Source organism: Ictidomys tridecemlineatus, chromosome 9 (genome assembly GCF_052094955.1).
Source record: "Ictidomys tridecemlineatus isolate mIctTri1 chromosome 9, mIctTri1.hap1, whole genome shotgun sequence".
NCBI lineage: Eukaryota > Metazoa > Chordata > Mammalia > Rodentia > Sciuridae > Ictidomys > Ictidomys tridecemlineatus.
The window spans coordinates 63,859,110-63,876,582 of NC_135485.1; the positions used below are offsets into that span (position 1 = coordinate 63,859,110).

Sequence of the window (17,473 nt, forward strand, 5' to 3'; positions counted from 1 at the left end):
AAAGCTGGAGGTACCTATTTGGCAGTGAAGTAGGTCAGGTTCAAGGAGGAGGTTTAGGCTGGAGGTACACTTTTGGCAGTAACTGATGTGCAGATGATAGTCAGGAGTCTGGATGAGACCATTTTCTTGTGTAATTCTTACATCACCACCATGACAGAGATATTATTTAACCCATTTAGATAAACAAACTGAAGCTAGAAAGGTTTGAATAGTTTGCTCCAAGTTGTATAATAGGTAACCATGTGTATTAAATGTTCATTCTTTTTATAATTCTCATGTGGCAATAACTTCTTCTGATTATGAGTAAATTATTTCTCTAGCTTTAGTTTTTTTATATGCAAGATCATGAGATAAACAGTTTTCTTTTTCTTTTGGTACCACGGATTGAACCCAGGGGTACTTAGTTACTGACTCAGATCCCCAGCCCTTTTTATTTTTTATTTTGAGACAGGGTCTCACTAAGTTGCTTAGGGCCTCAGCAAGTTGCTGAGGCTGGCTTTGACCTTGTGGTACCCCTGCCTCAGCCTCCTGAGCCGCTGGGATTACAGGCGTACACCACTACACCCGGATAGGAGATCACTGTTTTTCTAAGTGGGCTCTGTGAATCTTAAAAGAAAGAGAGGCTCAGAAGGCAGGTTTCAGCATTTCCACTCAGCCCGAGGGAAATGTCTCTGCCTTTCACCTGTACTTACAATGCTTGGACTTTATGTGAGAATATACTTGGAAAAAAAATTTCCACCTTTTTATCAAAAGTTAGAAAAATTTGCTAGACTAGGTGGTCAGTGACTTCTATTATTCTACCAGTTTCATGTTTTTCTTCAATAAGCAACTGGCGCCTGCTTCTGCTTGTCTATACACTGTGCTCTGTTCTTAGTATTCCACTCAATGTTGAGAAGGGAAGGAGGGATAGGGATTTTTCCCATTTTATGATTAAAATGTCAGAAAACAAGAAGCAACTGTATGTCTATGGAGCCATTGTTTGCTTGCTTATCCATGCATCTGTCCATGCATCCATTCATCATCTATCATCTATTTTCACCATCCACCTCTTAATGTATTCATAAAACTGAATCTAGTTAGGAAATACTGATAGTAGCATAAAACTTAAAAGCATGACATACTAGTCTGTTTTGTTCTTATATGGCTGATTACCTTTCAAATCATAGGAGTGTGGGGAGAAAGAACAGTTTTTGAGGTGTGTTGGTTTGGCATAGTGAATTTTAATGTCTCCCCTAAGGGGGAGGAGACATTGCACTACCTACTTTTGATGATATCCCAAGAGATGTCTTGCACTTAGGTACAGAAAGAATTTGATCCAGTCTTGTCCTGGCTTAGAATATAGATAGGCATATATTGTTGGTGCCTCAAATTGTTTTGGGTGAGGATAGGGCAGAAGGTGGACAGGGAAGATGTTTGAGAGCCACTGGTAAGGGTATGGGTTTAAGTGCTTGATGACTAAGGTAGTTGGTTCCAGGCAGCAAGGGCCTCAAGAGCAGCCTGCACCTTCAGGCTGAGTAGCCACTGCTGTGGCAGCCTCTATATGCCTATTCACAAGCTTCCGGCTCAAACCATAGTTGGATCTCTCTGGGTCCCCTCTGTGAGGTCACGGGCCTGGATGATGTACCTGCTGAGGGGGATGTGGGTATTCCTGGATGGTCACAAGGAGGCTTCTGCCTGGTTCATGTGTCCTCTGGTGGTTCTCAAGGCACAATGCAAGCCCTGGTAGTGCTCTTAAAATCAACATTAACATTAAAATTCACTGTGCCAAACAAACATACCTCAAAAACTATTCTTTCTCCCCACACTACTATGATTTGAAAGGTAATCTACCATATAAGAACAAAACAGACTAGTATGTCATGCTTTTAAGTTTTATGCTACCATCAATATTTCCTAACTAGATTCTAATTTATGAATACATTGAGTGGTGGTAGATGCTTTCTGGCGCCTGCAGCATCTTCACCCTGACCAGATGGAAGCTCTGCCTAAATGTGGAATCAAATCTTGGATTAGCCGCAGCTACATACCACCTGGTTTATCTTGAATTCTCTCTGGGCTGGGTGCACGAGAAGGATTGCGACTTAAGAAGCCCCCTGTGTTGTCCCAGCTGTCTGCTGCAGGCTAAGTGCAGGGAGGCCAGTTTTTGAGGTTTTATTATGTGTCAAGAAGTTTGTTTAACTTTTTCCTCATGACAATTAAGTGAAATATTATTCCCTATATTTAGCAGATAAGGAAACTAAGGCTTTGAATGTAATTTGGCTGTGGTCACTCAGCAGATTTTCACGTCAAGATCTGTCCCACCCCAAAGCCAGTACCTGTGTATCAGTGCTAGCAACAGCTTGCAACTAAGTCACAAAAGCTTTCTGTTTGCCAAACTTCATTAAGGTTTCTTTGAATTCAAGAAATTACATTCCTTTCACCTTCTAATTTATAGTTTTATGGTTTTGATTATGCATTGCCACACTGCTTTTCAAGATGCTGTCCTTTATTGCCAATACTAAAGGACAGACAGATCCACTTTACTACATCCTTGTCACCACTGGGTACTGTCATTTGAAAACTTTTTAAAAAAACTTACCTGAATCAAATGTGGTGATGCACACTTGTAATCCCAGCTACTCAAGAGGCTGAAGCAGGAGGACTTCAAATTCAAGGTCAGTCAGAGCAACTTAGTGAGACCCTATCTCAAAATAAAAGATAAAAAGGACTAGGGATATGGCTCAGTGGTGCAGCACCCCTGGGTTCAATCCCCTGCACTAACAGAACAACCAAAAAAACCTTCAGTTGGTTGCTTTAATTTTCAGAACTTTGTCTTGGAAATTAATTTGAACATTTTTCGTGTTTGCTAGCTTGTTACCTTTTACCTGTATAATTCCAAATGAGAAGACACATGTAAGAGTGTTGAAAATGATGAAAAAATATAAAAACCTACTTGTTAAATGAGTGATTAAATTATACTACATAGATATGGTAATAACCTAGGCAGCCAATAAATACTGATATTTTAAAGAATGATTCAAGATATGAGAAAATATTAAGTGAAAAATGTATACACACAACCATATATTGAAAATGCAGTAATTATTATTTTTTTAAAGTAGAAGAGAAGAAAGCTGTAGATAACTTTCTGCTTCTTGTCCTGAAGATAAGTAAGGCAATATTGCTATTCTTGGTCATGTTTCTGATAATGAGCAAGGTGTGGCAATTATTATTCAACCTTACAGGAAGCTCTGATATCATTGGTTAAGAAAATATGTTCCTTCTATTGTAAGGTGGGATTATGACTGTTTTACAATGTGACTTCTTGGCAGCACAAGGATGGTCTAACTTTAGTGCTCTATTGGGGTTTATCTTTTCTTAGAAATGTAATTTCAGATGTTGTCCAAGGATTTATTATGCTCAAAGGAAGACAGGGAAGTCTGGGGCTAGTTAAATGTCTTCCTCTGGTCCTCAATCCTATTCTTTATTTTGGGAAGAATTTACGAAAATGATAATTTTCTTGCCTTTGTATTTGTGAGGACTACACATAGGTTATCTTGCAAATATTAAAAACTACAAATTATACTTAAACATGAATTAGCTTAAACATGAAATTTAGAACACCTTTCCAATTTTATTATAAAACCACATTCTAATAATCTGTTACCTAAGATATAACTTTTTGCTTCTTTCATCTTCTTTACCTATACTTTTACATAGTTTTGATCATGCATACACGAAATTATTTTTACTATGGTGCCTCTGTTATAAACTTTAGATGACATTAATGATTTCTAATGGTTGAGCAGGGGATGGGATGTAGCTCAGTGACAGAGGGCTTGTCTAGCATATGCAAGGCTCTGGGTTCAATCCCCAGCAACACTAACACATATCTATCTAATGGTTACAGCTAACAACAGGTCTGGCAAGTGGCTCAAATGTTAGCTCACTTGATGTACAATAAATATTTGAGAGCTTATGGTGTGGTGTATTGGGGACATTTCAGCAAATAAGACAAAGTCCCAGTTGTCATAAAATTTTTATTCTAACAGGGGGAGACAAAATTTTTAAACTCATGTGAAAAGGTATTTATTATCACCCCTATTTGAGCATCTGAACCTCAGAGATCAGAGAATTTGCTCAAGATCATCCCACTAGTAGGTATTAAAAGATTCGAACCCAAGCAGCTGTGACCAGGACTTGAATTTTTAGCTACTGCTCCACTGGTACTAAGTGCTCTGGGAATTCAGAGGACGGGTCAGTGAGAGCTGGAATAGTTGTATTGGTTTCTTGTGCCTGCTATAATAAATTACCATAAATGTAGTGACTTAAAAGGACACAAACTTATTATCTTATGGTTCTGGAGATCAGAAATCCAAAAATCAGCTCCATTGGGCTAAAGTCAAGGTGTCTGCAGGGCTGGCTCCTTGTATGCTGAAGGATGTGCCGGTTTCCTTTTTCAGCTTCCAAAGGCCACCTTCATTCCTTGGCTCATAATGCCTTTCTCCTATCATTCCAATTTCTTGCTTCTGCTATCACATATCATACCACAGCCTTTTTGTGTGTGTGTGTGTGGGGGGGGGACAGGTAGCAAGGATTTAACCAATGGCTTTCTACCATTAAGACACATCCCTAACACCTTTTTTTTCTTTTGTGAGACAGGGTCTTGCTAAGTTGTTTAGGGCCTTGTTAAGTTACTAAGGCTGGCTTTGAACTTGTGATCCTCCTGCCTCAGGTTCCAAAGTTTCTGGGATTATAGGCACATGTGTGTGACCATGCCTGGCTTATCACTACCTTTGACTTTCCTGCCCTTTTTTAAGGACTGGTGATTATGTTGCACCCCTGCACAAACTGATAATTTCTGTATCTCAAGAGCCTTAACTCAGTCATCTGTGAAGTGCCTTTTACCATGTAACCTATTTGCCAGTTCTGGTGATTATAATGTGGACATCTTTGGGAGGGTTTTATTTAGCCAGCTATAGCTGTGGTCACTGGAAGGGCCAAAATTTGTGCTTTGGGACAAAAAGGAAGAATTGCAGGAAAATGAGAGTGTTTCTGTGAATTCCCTTTGTAGATGGCTTTCCTATGCCAGGCTCAGGGCTTCCTGTTAGTTTTATAGGACTGCCATTACAAACTACTACAGATTAGGTGACTTAAAAAGCAAATTTGATTTCTCACAGTTCTGGATATAAAATGGCTGAGATCAAGTGCTAGCAGGTTTGTTTTTTCCTGAGGCCTCTATCCTTTGCTTGCAGATGCCAGCTACCTTCTTGCCGTGTGTGTGTGTGTGTGTGTGTGTGTGTGTGTGTGTGTGTGTGTGGTCTCTATGCATTCATTTGTCTAGTGTCTATGTCTAGATTTCCTTCTTACAAGGACACCAATCACACTGGATTAGTATACACCCTAAAGATCTCATTTTAACTCAATCACTTCTTTAAAAGATCTTATCTGCAAATATAGACAAGAGGTATTTTGAGATACAAGGGGTTAGAACTTCAATATATGAAGTTTTCTGGGGCATAAAAGTCAGCCCATAACTCAAACATATCCCAAATCAGTTAAATGTTAATGATAGCTCAGTTTGGCAGATGAGGACATGGTGCCAGACCGGTCCTAGCTGAAGATTGCCAGAGTACTCACACATGGGCCTATTACTCCAGGGGCCTTACCATACTATCTGCTGGCAGAACAGTTGTAATGACAGAGAAGGGCGTGAGTGTGATCTGAAGATAGTGAAGAGAAGCCCTGAGGGTTGAGGTTTGAGGCTGAGTTGGGAAATGGTAGGGTGGGACCTGACTGTGAAGGCCTTTCTAATCTAGGCATTGAGCAAAGTAGCAAAGAAATTCAGGAAGAGGGAGAGGCAGCACATGTGATATCATAAATTTAAGCAAGATGATTGTCCACAATTTATAGAACTCTTTCACTCATTTCTCTATACAGACTCACAGAATCCAAAGTAGATGTCTCCTTTTTTTTAATATTTATTTAGTTTTTGGCGGACACAACATCTTTGTTTGTATGTGGTGCTGATGATCGAACCCCGGCCGCACGCTTGCCAGGCCAGCGCGCTACCGCTTGAGCCACATCCCCAGCCCCAAAGTAGATGTCTAGAGCAAGGACTCTATCCATTTAATAGATTTCCCAAGACTGGTGACTCCCACTGTCATTTTATGTCTGGCAATACCCCTCATAATTATACAGGGTACAGGGGCTGGGGATGTGGCTCAAGCGGTAGCGCACTCGCCTGGCATGCGTGCGGCCCGGTTCGATCCTCAGCACCACATACAAAGATGTTGTGTCTGCCGAAAACTAAAAAATAAATATTAAAATTCTTTCTCTCCTCCCTCTCTCTTTAAAAAAAAAATAATTATTATACAGGGTACAGACAATCTTCACTGTAGATGGATGACAGTTGTTCTTTCTGAGCCTGAATTGTTTTGAGTCCTTGATTCTAGAGGCTAATATCCTACTTCATCTTTTTTTTTCTATCTTACCCTTACCCATTTATATTGTTTTTTTACTGCTTCTCTACTGGAAGGCAAAAGCAGAAATGTAAAAGAACTAAAATGATCCAGTTAAGTTTTAGCAGCTTTTGAGAGCAAGCGAATCTATGAATTAACTTTCTCTTCTCCTGCCCTGATTCTTCACAAATGGCTGCAAGATTTTTATTGATTCCAAAATTTCTTTCAATTTTTTTCAACTAAGGAAAATGAAACCAATGCCATTCAGTCAATGATAACGGGTTAAGATGGTTAAGCATTTTAAAATATAACATGATATTATTAATAAAACAAATCAATAGATTTAAATTCTATCTTGATCAGTGTAAGAATTAGGTAAAATTAAAGGCAATCATATTTAATTAAAAGTAGAGTACCATGTTCCTCCTTCTTCCTCCTTCAATTCACTGCTACTATAGCAAAGTTACAGCTGCTACTTCTGTACTAAGTCTTAACACTTTCAATGTTTCATTATTTGCTGGAAAAAGTTAAACAATTTTTCCTATGCTTATTGATCAGTGATGGGAATATGTAAGTGTTCAGTCGGTTGCATTACTGTCATTGTCATCAATATTATACAAGTTAACATTTGTTGCTGCCCACAACCCTCATATACAAGTGATTGCCTCTTTATCTCATTGTCCATGATAATCACTTAAATCAAGTAAAAGGTATTTTAGGTTAACAATAAGTGCTGCAAGAAAAAAGCAATGAAGAGCTTTTTAGAGACAGGAAGTATGGGTAATATCTGTATAAATTTTAGAAACAGTGACTAAGAAAAGCCTCTTTTAGAAGGTGAGATTCAAGAAAAGACTGAAAGCCAGGTGCAGTAGTGCATGCTTATATTCCAGTGACTTGGGAGGTGGATGCAGGAAGATCACAATTCAGTGAGAAAAAAGAAGGAAGAAAGGATGGATGGGGGGAGGGAAGTGGGGAAGAGAAAAAGACCTGCAGTAAAGGAGTAAGACCTAGTTTTCACTCAAGCAAAGTGAATAGTATATGAAAAGGCCCTAGGGTAGGAGTCTGCCTACACTGAGAACAGTAACGCACACAGCATGGCTGGAACAGGTTTGAGTATGAAGAGTAATGAGAGATGAAGCCAGATCATGAAAGTCTAGCAGGTAACACGATTCTGAGTTTGTACTGAGTGACCAGGGGAGATCCAGGAGGGTTCTGGGCAGAGGAATGACATGACCTTACTTAGGTCACTTAAGAGAATTACTCTGGTTGCTGGGTTGGAAACATTCTGAAGGGGGTACAGAGAAGAATGATACATTCAAACATGTTTCTATTTTATAAATTATAATTAGATAATATAAAAAATAAATAGAAACTATATTTTCCTACAGAGACATTCATTTTGATGAGATACACATCAGGGTTTTTCTAAAGTGCCAAAACTCTCATGATTTCCATAACTTCAGATGAGAATTATAATGGGCAGAAGAATGCATCAACTTAAATATCAAGGTCATCGAAAATCTTAAGAGAGTCCCTGGTTTCTGTGACAGGGGAATAATTCTGCTAGCAAATAGATGAATTAAAACCCAGGTAAATATGATATAAATCTTCATCTTTTGGTTCTTACTTCTTTAACATATTGCACCAGATTTCTTATTTTACCTAATTATGTGCTTGCAAGGCCTGAGGGTGTTTTGTCAAAATTTGTTTTCCTAATTCCTAAACTTTGTTTGCTAATTTTCTATTTTACTATCTTTACTTGTCTTTGTTTCATCTATCTTCTTTTCTTTCCACAAGTTCCCAAGGACAATCCCTAAAAAAATGATTATTCCTATTGTTCGGTTGGAGGTAAATTTATCCCAACAATCCTCAGGTCTGTGGATGTCTAGGGTGTAAATCTGTAAGAGAAGAACATAATACTGCATTGGTATCTAGTCAGGGCTTTGGAATATAACAAAGAAACAAATAAATACAGAGGAAATAGTAGTCACTGAATTTTAAGTAGTGGGAAATACTGTATCCCAAATTGTCTCCCAATGTGGAAAAATCTATCATTATTTTTCACTGAGAATCATCCAAGCTGTGTCCTAAAAACTTCTGGTAAGGGGTATGTGAATGCTTTGAGAAGTAACTCATACTATTCTTAGTTCTGATTATAGATTGAGCATCCCTAAACCGAATATCTGAAATGCTCCAAAATCCAAAACTGACACCACAGCAGACTTGACATCACAAGTGGAAAATTCAACACTTGGCCTCATTTAACGAACTGCAGTCAAAATGCAGACATATTAAAAACATTTTATAGAATTGTTTTCAGGTTATGTGAATAAGATGTACATGAAACAAAAATGAACTTAGTTTTTAGATTTGGGTCCCATCCCCCATATGGATATGCAAATATTCCAAAACTCTCAAGTATTTCTTGTCTCAAGCATTTCAGATCAAAAGTATTCCCTATACTCAGAAAGCTCTTCCTTACACAGAGTGATCTGAAGTTGGTTTCCTTGCAACTCCCATCCTCTGGTTCAAACTTTACTCTCAACCAAGGACAAGTCACATTTGGGCAGGACAATTCTATTGTGCAGGGCTGTTTGGTGCACTGAAATAATACTCTTGGCTCTCAATGACTAAATGTATGAGAGAACCAGGGATGTCCCTATACATTTCTAAACATTCTTCCCATCCCTACATGGAGAAGGGGATATAGAGAACTATATTATGGCTAGTGTCCTAGAACACACAAACATACTTTCCCCTCCATGGTAGCCCTGCAAATATGTCATGAAAGTCTCATGTTCTTCCTTATTATATGGTCTACAGATTTAACACCATGAGTTTCCTTTCTACTCAAATACTAGAAGATTATATCCATCTTAAAACACTGCATTAAGGACTAGACATATGCAGCTGCAAATGTAAAGTGGGTTCCACAGATTCCTTATATTTATGGTTGTTCTCGTAATTTTTGTGTTCCTCTTCCATCTAATATCCAGGTGCTTAAATATTCATGTATATCTACTATCCAGACCAGATAATCAATTGATGATGACAGCCCCCATAGAAATGAGTTATGGCCAGAAGGGATGTTGAGAAATTCTAAAGAGGAAAATGGTGATATTCTAGAGAATCACCAATTCACATCTTTTAGCTTTCACAATGAGAAAAACAATGCTGGAAAATCAGTACATTAGATTTCAGTTTCCTTCATACCATTCCTTGTTGTACAAGTCTTGTCTACACTGACCAGTAACTCATAACAATCTGCCTAAAATAGATCATCTAAGCAAAGGTTTACCAACATCTTGTCAATTCTATTCAAAGAAAGAAAAAGAGAACACTGATACAAATAGCCAATTTATTAAATTAAAATTAGATTTAGTTCATTCATTTTATAAGTCAATAATGCAGACTTTCACTATAAGCTTGTAGGGACTCGAGGTGTGGTGCTGGGTGAATATTTTGAAATTAAATTTCCTTCTTTCTAGCCAGAACCTAGACATGTTTACATGTCATGTCTTACCTGGCACTGGTCTCAATGTCAGTGAAACCCAAACTTCTAAATGATTAGTCTACTAATCATCAACAAAAACTAAGATTTGTTTTTTTTTTTTTAAGTTTGGTTTATCAGTTTGCTTTTAGAGCAATTCAACTCAATCCACAAGTTTCACACACTGCAGAAATTTTCCCAGATGCATCAGAAGTAATTCCAGGAAAATCAAAGGGGAAAATCCAAGGTTAGGTTTATAATATTTCTCTAAAATAATTTAGCCAAATATTTAATATGACAACTTGGGGCAGGGGAGGGGGCAATTCAAGGTAATACAAATCAACTGGTTGTTTAAGAAGTTCCTTGCTAAACATAGAGGGCACTTTGTTTAAATAATTTTTATAATTTATACCAAGGAAAAATGAGGGAAAAAAGAAAAAGTTCAAACCTGGTGAGCTAGATGGGCTCCGACGGTGGCCAGAGCAGCATAGTATGGTACAGTTTGATCACTATTTACTCCCACTAGGCTCAGCGCCCCCATCATGGCAACACTGAAGCCAGTTAGCCACTGCTTGGTGTTTTCTTGGAACCGCAGTGCTGTGGACTTAAGACCAATCAGAGCATCGTCTCTTTTGTCCTAATATCAGAAAATAATAAGAAATTGTTTTTTGGGGGATTTAACTATATACACAAATTTCATATTTCAAAATGTATAATTTAGCAGTTTTAAATATATTCCCAAGGTTATTCAACTATCACTGCCTTTTAGCTATAGAAGAAAAGTCTTTTAAAGAGCATGCTGATATATCACAAGCTGTAAGAGATGACAACATAGAAATATAGACTAATCATAATGAATATGCAGATTGAACCAAAGTTACATGCAATACTAAAATCATCAGCCAGCTTTATTCCCATTTATTTTATTTCTTATAACCATAAAATGATTTAAATTATATCACATTACTATATCATAATTAAAACTCTAATTCTTCACATAGCTCCTTTCTACCTCAAAGTTCTCAAATCTCAATAATTTCTTATGTATTTTAATACGGGTAAAATGCTCACTCACCACATAATCACATCCTTGGCTTTCCCATCAAGTCTTTTCTGTTTATGCACATCTAGCTGTGTGGTCTCCCCCAGCAATTGTACGTTATAATTAGGGTCACATGATATCAGTGGCTGCCATGCTGAACTGTACACTCACCTGCAGACAGTCAGCTACCCGACAGGCTATCTTTTAGGGACCAAATCTAAACTACAGTTAAGTATGGGATTATCCTATTTCTTTTTCTTTCATACTGTAATCACATTCAGGGTAAAAACTGCCAAATTATGTGAATCATAAGTCTCAATGAGTATGTGGTGATTTACTAAAGAAGTCAATTTAATTGGAGTACAGTTATTCTAATCACTAGCTTAGTATCTCTCCTAAACTGTGAGTCAAATACTATTTCAGAAATAAGACTGATTACAGATCTGCTTCTCCATATGTAGCAGTAATGGAGTTTTAGGATGAAATCCAGGTTGAAATACTACAAAAAGAATTTTATTAAATCATGACATATTCTTTAAGCAAATAATTGAGACTATATAGTCATAATTTATAAGAAAAATGTTGTTAAAAAATTTTTAAAGTTCATAAACACCCTCACCACATACACAAATGGTAATTAATTGCAGTGATGAGTGTGTCAATTAATTTGATTATGGTAATCATTTCACAATGTATATGTATACCAAATTATCACATTATATATCTTGAAAATATAATTTTTTGTCAACTGCATCTCAAGGTAGAAAAAAGCATAAATGTCAAAGTCATAAATAAAAAAGTTTCTAAAATCAAAATTATGACAAAGCATTATCAAGAGCTATAAAAAAAGGGCTGGGGTTGTGGCTCAGTGGTAGAGTGCTCGCCTGGCATGCATGAAGCACTGGGTTCAATCCTCAGCACCACATAAAAACAAAATAATGTGTCCTCCTAAAACTAAAGATACATAAATAAGTAAATATTTTTAAAAATTAAAAAAAAAGCCATAAAAGTATATACCTTTAATTTAGTAATACCATTCATAAAAATTTACCTGAAGACCTCATGTTCATGAACTATTAATGATTTATAATATTTACAAATACTATTTATAAATTATAAAAACTCAGAAACAGCTTAAATGGCCAAAATAGACATACTGTTAAATTTAAAATAACTATGGCATAAATGTGCGACAATGCTAACTACCTGTACTAAGTAAAAAAAAATGACCAATACAATGATTAAAGGTATATAGAGGGGAAGGATTGTATAACATTAAAAATGCAGATTCTGGAAACTGAGTTTGAATCTCAGCTCTGCCACCTACTGTGTGACATGGCCAAGTTATTTCATACATACTTCATACATCTGTAAAATGACAATAATAAAATTACCTTCCTTGCAGGCTACTGTGAACAACAAACTAGTATTTGAAAAGTGTTGAAAATAGTCCTTGAATATAGTAAAAATTACTTAAATTCTTGTAAACAAAATAGAATAATCAAACTCTTTGGTTAACATACATAAATATGAAACAAGTATTTTGTTGGAGTTATGAAATTGTGCCTTTCTTTTTAGGAAAAAAACCAACTTTCTCCTTTATTTGGTTCTGATTTTAAGGTTCTCTAAAAACAACAATATATAAACCAAAGTTAAGAAAAAATATTATTTCTTTACCTGATGAGCATATATAGTATCATATATCAGTGTCCACATAACTCCAGAAAAATAAAGAGGCAGGCACACAGATGGATCACAGGAACCCTTGATAGCAGACCATCCAAGTAATGCTCCCCAATTAAAAGTCAGCCCTATGATTGGTAAAACAGAGAGGGGGAAAAGTCAAGATGTACTTCAGAATTCCACATGGAAGGAGAGGGGCATCTGTATATACTAAATGCTTGCTGTTTTAGGGTCTAAAGAGACTCCTATGTGTTCCTTCATTAAATTCTTTCAGCCGTCTATGGCACTTATTAGCTCAAAATTACCAAAAAGGAAACAGGCTCAGAATTTAATTAAGAATTAAAATAACATAGCTAATAGAATAATATCACCCAATAAGATAAATAGGTTTAATGAGAACATTTACCCTGCCTGGTAAGGCACCTGATGTAGTCAGTAAGCAGCAACTACTGGGGTCTGAACTTAGACCTGAAAAACGGAGTTCTTTCCAATACCACTCAACTTCTCCCGTAAATTATAGAAATAGAGTAGAGATGGGAATACTCTCCTATTCTACAAGCCCATCCTCCACGGTGAATGTGAACATAACAGCTCCTAAATCTCTATTTGTAAGTCTGATCACTTCCCTAAGCTTCAGACTAGACACTAACATTCTACTTAACATCTTTGCCTGTGACTCCCTCAGACACCTTAAATGCAACAATATTTTTTCTTAGAAACCCCTTTTCTCCTCTTTTATTGCCTATTTCCATTCAGAAAATGTCCTCAACTGTGGTCCTAGAGTATTCACACATGCTACACTGTACTACAAAGACCTGCTTATCTTTTGTCTTCTTCTCTACCTCCTTAAAGATGGTAAATGTGTTTTGATCACTTTTGACTTCCAAGTACCTAGGATAATTCCTGGAACAGGTAAAAGGAGTGTTTAATAAATGTTAGAAGTAAAGCAACAGCTTTTGAGTATTATCTTGTGGATAGGAAATGCTTAGGCTCCTTCTACCAAAAGACTCCCATTTAGTTAAGAAGATAATTTTCTACTTTTTTTTTTTTAAAATAATGAAAGGAAAGAGAGTATTCAATTAGAAATATTAGAAGAAGATAAATAATTCTATCACAACTTTCCCACAAGTCAGGCTTTCATCAATTGGCTGGAGTGCCCTTTTGCTCTTTTATTTGTTGGAAGAATGGTCCCCAAACCTAGAATCACTCTTGGAATAGTCTAGAACATTCTAGAAAAATAGAAAAGTCTAGGAGTAGATTTTTTTGCAATAGATTTTGACTTACTTATTAACATACCTATCTTTCTCTCTTTTCACCAACAAATAATCTACTGAAAACCTGCACTATGCCAAGTACTATATGTTAGATGCTGCCATATGTAAAGAATGCCTTAACTTTTAGTTACTTATAATTTATTAATGGGGAAATATAGGAGGCTGTCAATATATTTTTGTTGAATTAATGTTAAAATGAGTAAATGCCACAGTAGAGGGCTATGGAAGTCCAGAGACTAATGCCTTCTTGGGAAGTCTAAGAAAGCTTCGCAGAATGGCTACTATCTAAGCTATCACACATACTTTTAATCCTTGTTCTTCTAGAATGCTTCCTATCTCATTCCCCAAATTTTTTAGGGCACCCATATCAATCATCTTTTCATAACATGCCTAGATTTGCCGGGGGGGGGGGGGGGTGGTGGTGGTGGTGGTGGGGGTGGGGGGGTGTTACTGAGGACTGTACCCAGGGGCACTCTACTATGAAGCTATATTCTCAGCCCTTTTTGAGACAGGGTCTGGCTAAGTGACCTTGAACTTGCGATCCTCTACCTCAGCCTCCAGTGTAGCTGGGATTACAGGTGTATGTCACAGGGTCTGGAACAGGGGCAGGCTTTTTACAAAGATTCCAGAAAATAATGATGATGAGGATGGGGATGATAATTAAATAAATATGCAAGATTTTCTTAGTCAATAAGAATGAATAAATGCCCTCTTTATAATATAATAATATAATATAAAAATTAATTTGGTTTGGAAAATTCATAACTGACTTGATATTTAATATCTCTCCATATATATATAGATATATATATATAGGTTGGGAGTATCAAAGGAAATACTTAGCTATTCCAAGCTCACCCAAGGCTAACTGAGGCCAGTATGTAATTCTCTTCATTAGTGGGTAGGTGATGACAAGAAGTAAGGATGTTGCTCCCAGAGCTATACTGAAAACAGAAAAACAGGATTAATCATTAGAAACAACTAAGTATTTTAACACATTAGTAATACTAAGTGGAAGATATTTTTATCTTAAGTAATATTTTCTGTAATGTAAAATTTTCTTCCTAAACTTTGACTTTTTCTATTAAAGGACTAATTAGAAAAATATTTTAAGTGTTATTAAAAAATCCCAACAAAATAACAAATAACACACATAGTACTCTTATACTAGGCACTATTCCAGGTACTTTACATTTGTTAAGTCATGAGAATCTTCACAATGACCCCAAGAAGCAGGAGGCTTTATTCTCATTCCTTTTTATAGATGAGAAAACTGTTACTTCTCAGGAAAAAGAAAGCAACTATGAAACCATAAGATGTTCTTAAATACCCAAATTTCAGCTGGGCATGGTGGCACACACCTGTAATCCCAGCAGCTCGGGAGGCTGAGGCAGGAGGACCACAAGTTCAAAGCCAGCCTCAGCAACAGGGAGGCGTTAAGCAATTAATTCAGTGAGACCCGTCTCTAAAGAAAATACAAAATAGGGCTGGGGATGTGGCTCAGTAGTTGAGTGCCCTTGAGTTCAATCCCCGGTACCAAAAAACACCCAAAACAGAACAAAACAAAAAAACCCCAAATTTCATCTAACACCATCTCTCCAGGAATAACCTTTTAAAAGTGCTTTTATGCTACCAGGGCAAGACATGTATTTAAGACCAGTTTCTATAAAGTAATACTTATATGCTGAAACCTCTCCAACCCCAACACACACACACACACACACTCTCTCTCTCACAGCCTTGAGGTATTCTGTAACAGTCTTCTTATACATACATTGTGTCTCATTTTAAGAGATCTAGGAGTCCTCCCACTTATTTCTTCTGTCATTCATTAGTTACATGAAAGACACAGTTCCTCTTACTGAAAATGATTCTAATCACTCCTGCTTCCATGTACTTCAGAAAAAATTATCAGCATAAATCAAACTACATATACATGTGGGTGTATACACACTTATAAAACCCAACAAAGTACCTTGTGTTCCTCTGGGAACACGTTGTACAAACAATGAAGGTGGTTCAGAACAAATTAAATGATGATCTCTTAACTCCTTTGGCTGAGAGCATCCTTGAAGCAGATTTTAAAATGTGTGGTAGTTTACTGTATTTATGCTTGCTAACTTATAGATGCTTGTCAGGTAGCCAATAAGCAACTTCGTGATAAAACTATTTCTATTTTACTTTTTTCTTACTTTTTTCCTTTCAAAGAAGAGATTTTTACACATGATTATGAAAACACATTTAATATACCTGTAGTAATTCAAACACAGAAGAATACCCAGTGCCAAGGTCAGCTGTCCTCCAAGAAAAACAAAGGATTGAAAAATTGAAATGTCTCCAGCAGCTATTGGACGATTTGCTGTTCTTGTAACCTTAACACATAAAAATAGATGTTAGCCTCATTTAATGACTCATTTATTTAAATACTTAATCAAATGTTTGGCCTATGGTAGGCACCAAGGTACAAATATAAATAGAAAGAAAACAACATTTGAAGTACTGCCAAGAATTAGAACTGCATCTTGAAAAAGCTTTGAAAAGAGCTCAAGATTACCATCCCCTATTTCCCATCTCCATCTCCATCAAACCAATCAAAGCAATTACTTTATCTAGTTTTTTTTTAGCTACTCAGCATAACAAATACACAAATTCAATTTCCATAAAAAAAAGATGCACAATACTAATGAGAATTCTCAGGAAAGAGGAAACTGCAAGAGAGGTTAATATCACATGAATGTTTTGAGCACAGGAAGCATTACCCTCAGAATTCAGACATTAGAAAGAAGACATATATCTGGGCTTGTAAGGGGGGTGCTTTTGCCAGGTTACTTAAGAATGTGTCTATATATTCAATCAACTATACCCAAATGCTAAGGGCAAAACCACTCTGAAGAATGTGAATAGACAGAGCTGTTAAATAGACAAATTATATATACTAACTGTTCTTTTCCTTCAGGAAATGTGATTATCTTAAATTCAACCACAAATAAAGAATATAACCAAAAATTTCAAAATTGCCAGAAGTTAAAAATTCAGAATCCGGGATCTACGAACTCAGCATTTGAATCCATCACTTACTGGCTGGGTGAATTCTGGCAAAAGACTTAAGCTCTTCTAGCCTTAGGTTACTTATCTATTAAAGGAAAAATAGGAAGAAATAATAATAGCACCACCTTATAGAGTAAATGCACTGAGGCATGTAAGTATGCAATAAATATTACCAATTGTTAACAACATATTTTTTTATGACTGATATCAAAGGTTATGTTTTGTAGGGCAAACACAGTCTACTGCCTACCTCTGTGCAGCCAATGAGCTAAGAATGGTTTTTAACATTTTTTAAATGGCTGGAAATATTTTTTTTTTAAAAAAAGTAATGTAACATTAAAATAACATGAAATTCAAACCTCAATGTCTATAAATAAAGTTTTATTGAGAAACACAGCCATAATTTTTTATATATTATATATGTATGCTTTCACACTCTAACAAAGAATTGATTATTTGCAACAAGGCAACTTGGCCTACAAAGCCTCAAGTATTT

General features: G+C 36.4%; 1 protein-coding gene across 24 annotated transcripts in view; it reads right to left on the reverse strand.

The window, feature by feature from the left end:
- Window positions 1-17,473, reverse strand: part of Coq2 (coenzyme Q2, polyprenyltransferase) — an 81,103-nt gene that overhangs the window by 56,314 nt on the left and 7,316 nt on the right. For 19 of the 24 annotated variants that reach the window (XM_078021505.1, XM_078021506.1, XM_078021502.1 and 16 more), the window contains exons 3-7: window positions 16,180-16,301; window positions 14,788-14,873; window positions 12,650-12,783; window positions 10,379-10,567; window positions 8,200-8,338 (exon numbers count right to left, since the gene is read on the reverse strand). In XM_078021505.1, the coding sequence (XP_077877631.1) occupies window positions 8,200-8,338; window positions 10,379-10,567; window positions 12,650-12,783; window positions 14,788-14,873; window positions 16,180-16,301 (670 nt within the window). Of the gene's footprint in view, window positions 1-2,578; window positions 2,685-4,005; window positions 8,339-10,378; window positions 10,568-12,649; window positions 12,784-14,787; window positions 14,874-16,179; window positions 16,302-17,473 lie in introns of those variants that run through there. The other 5 variants (XM_078021518.1, XM_078021516.1, XM_078021519.1 and 2 more) reach the window with 5 other exon arrangements.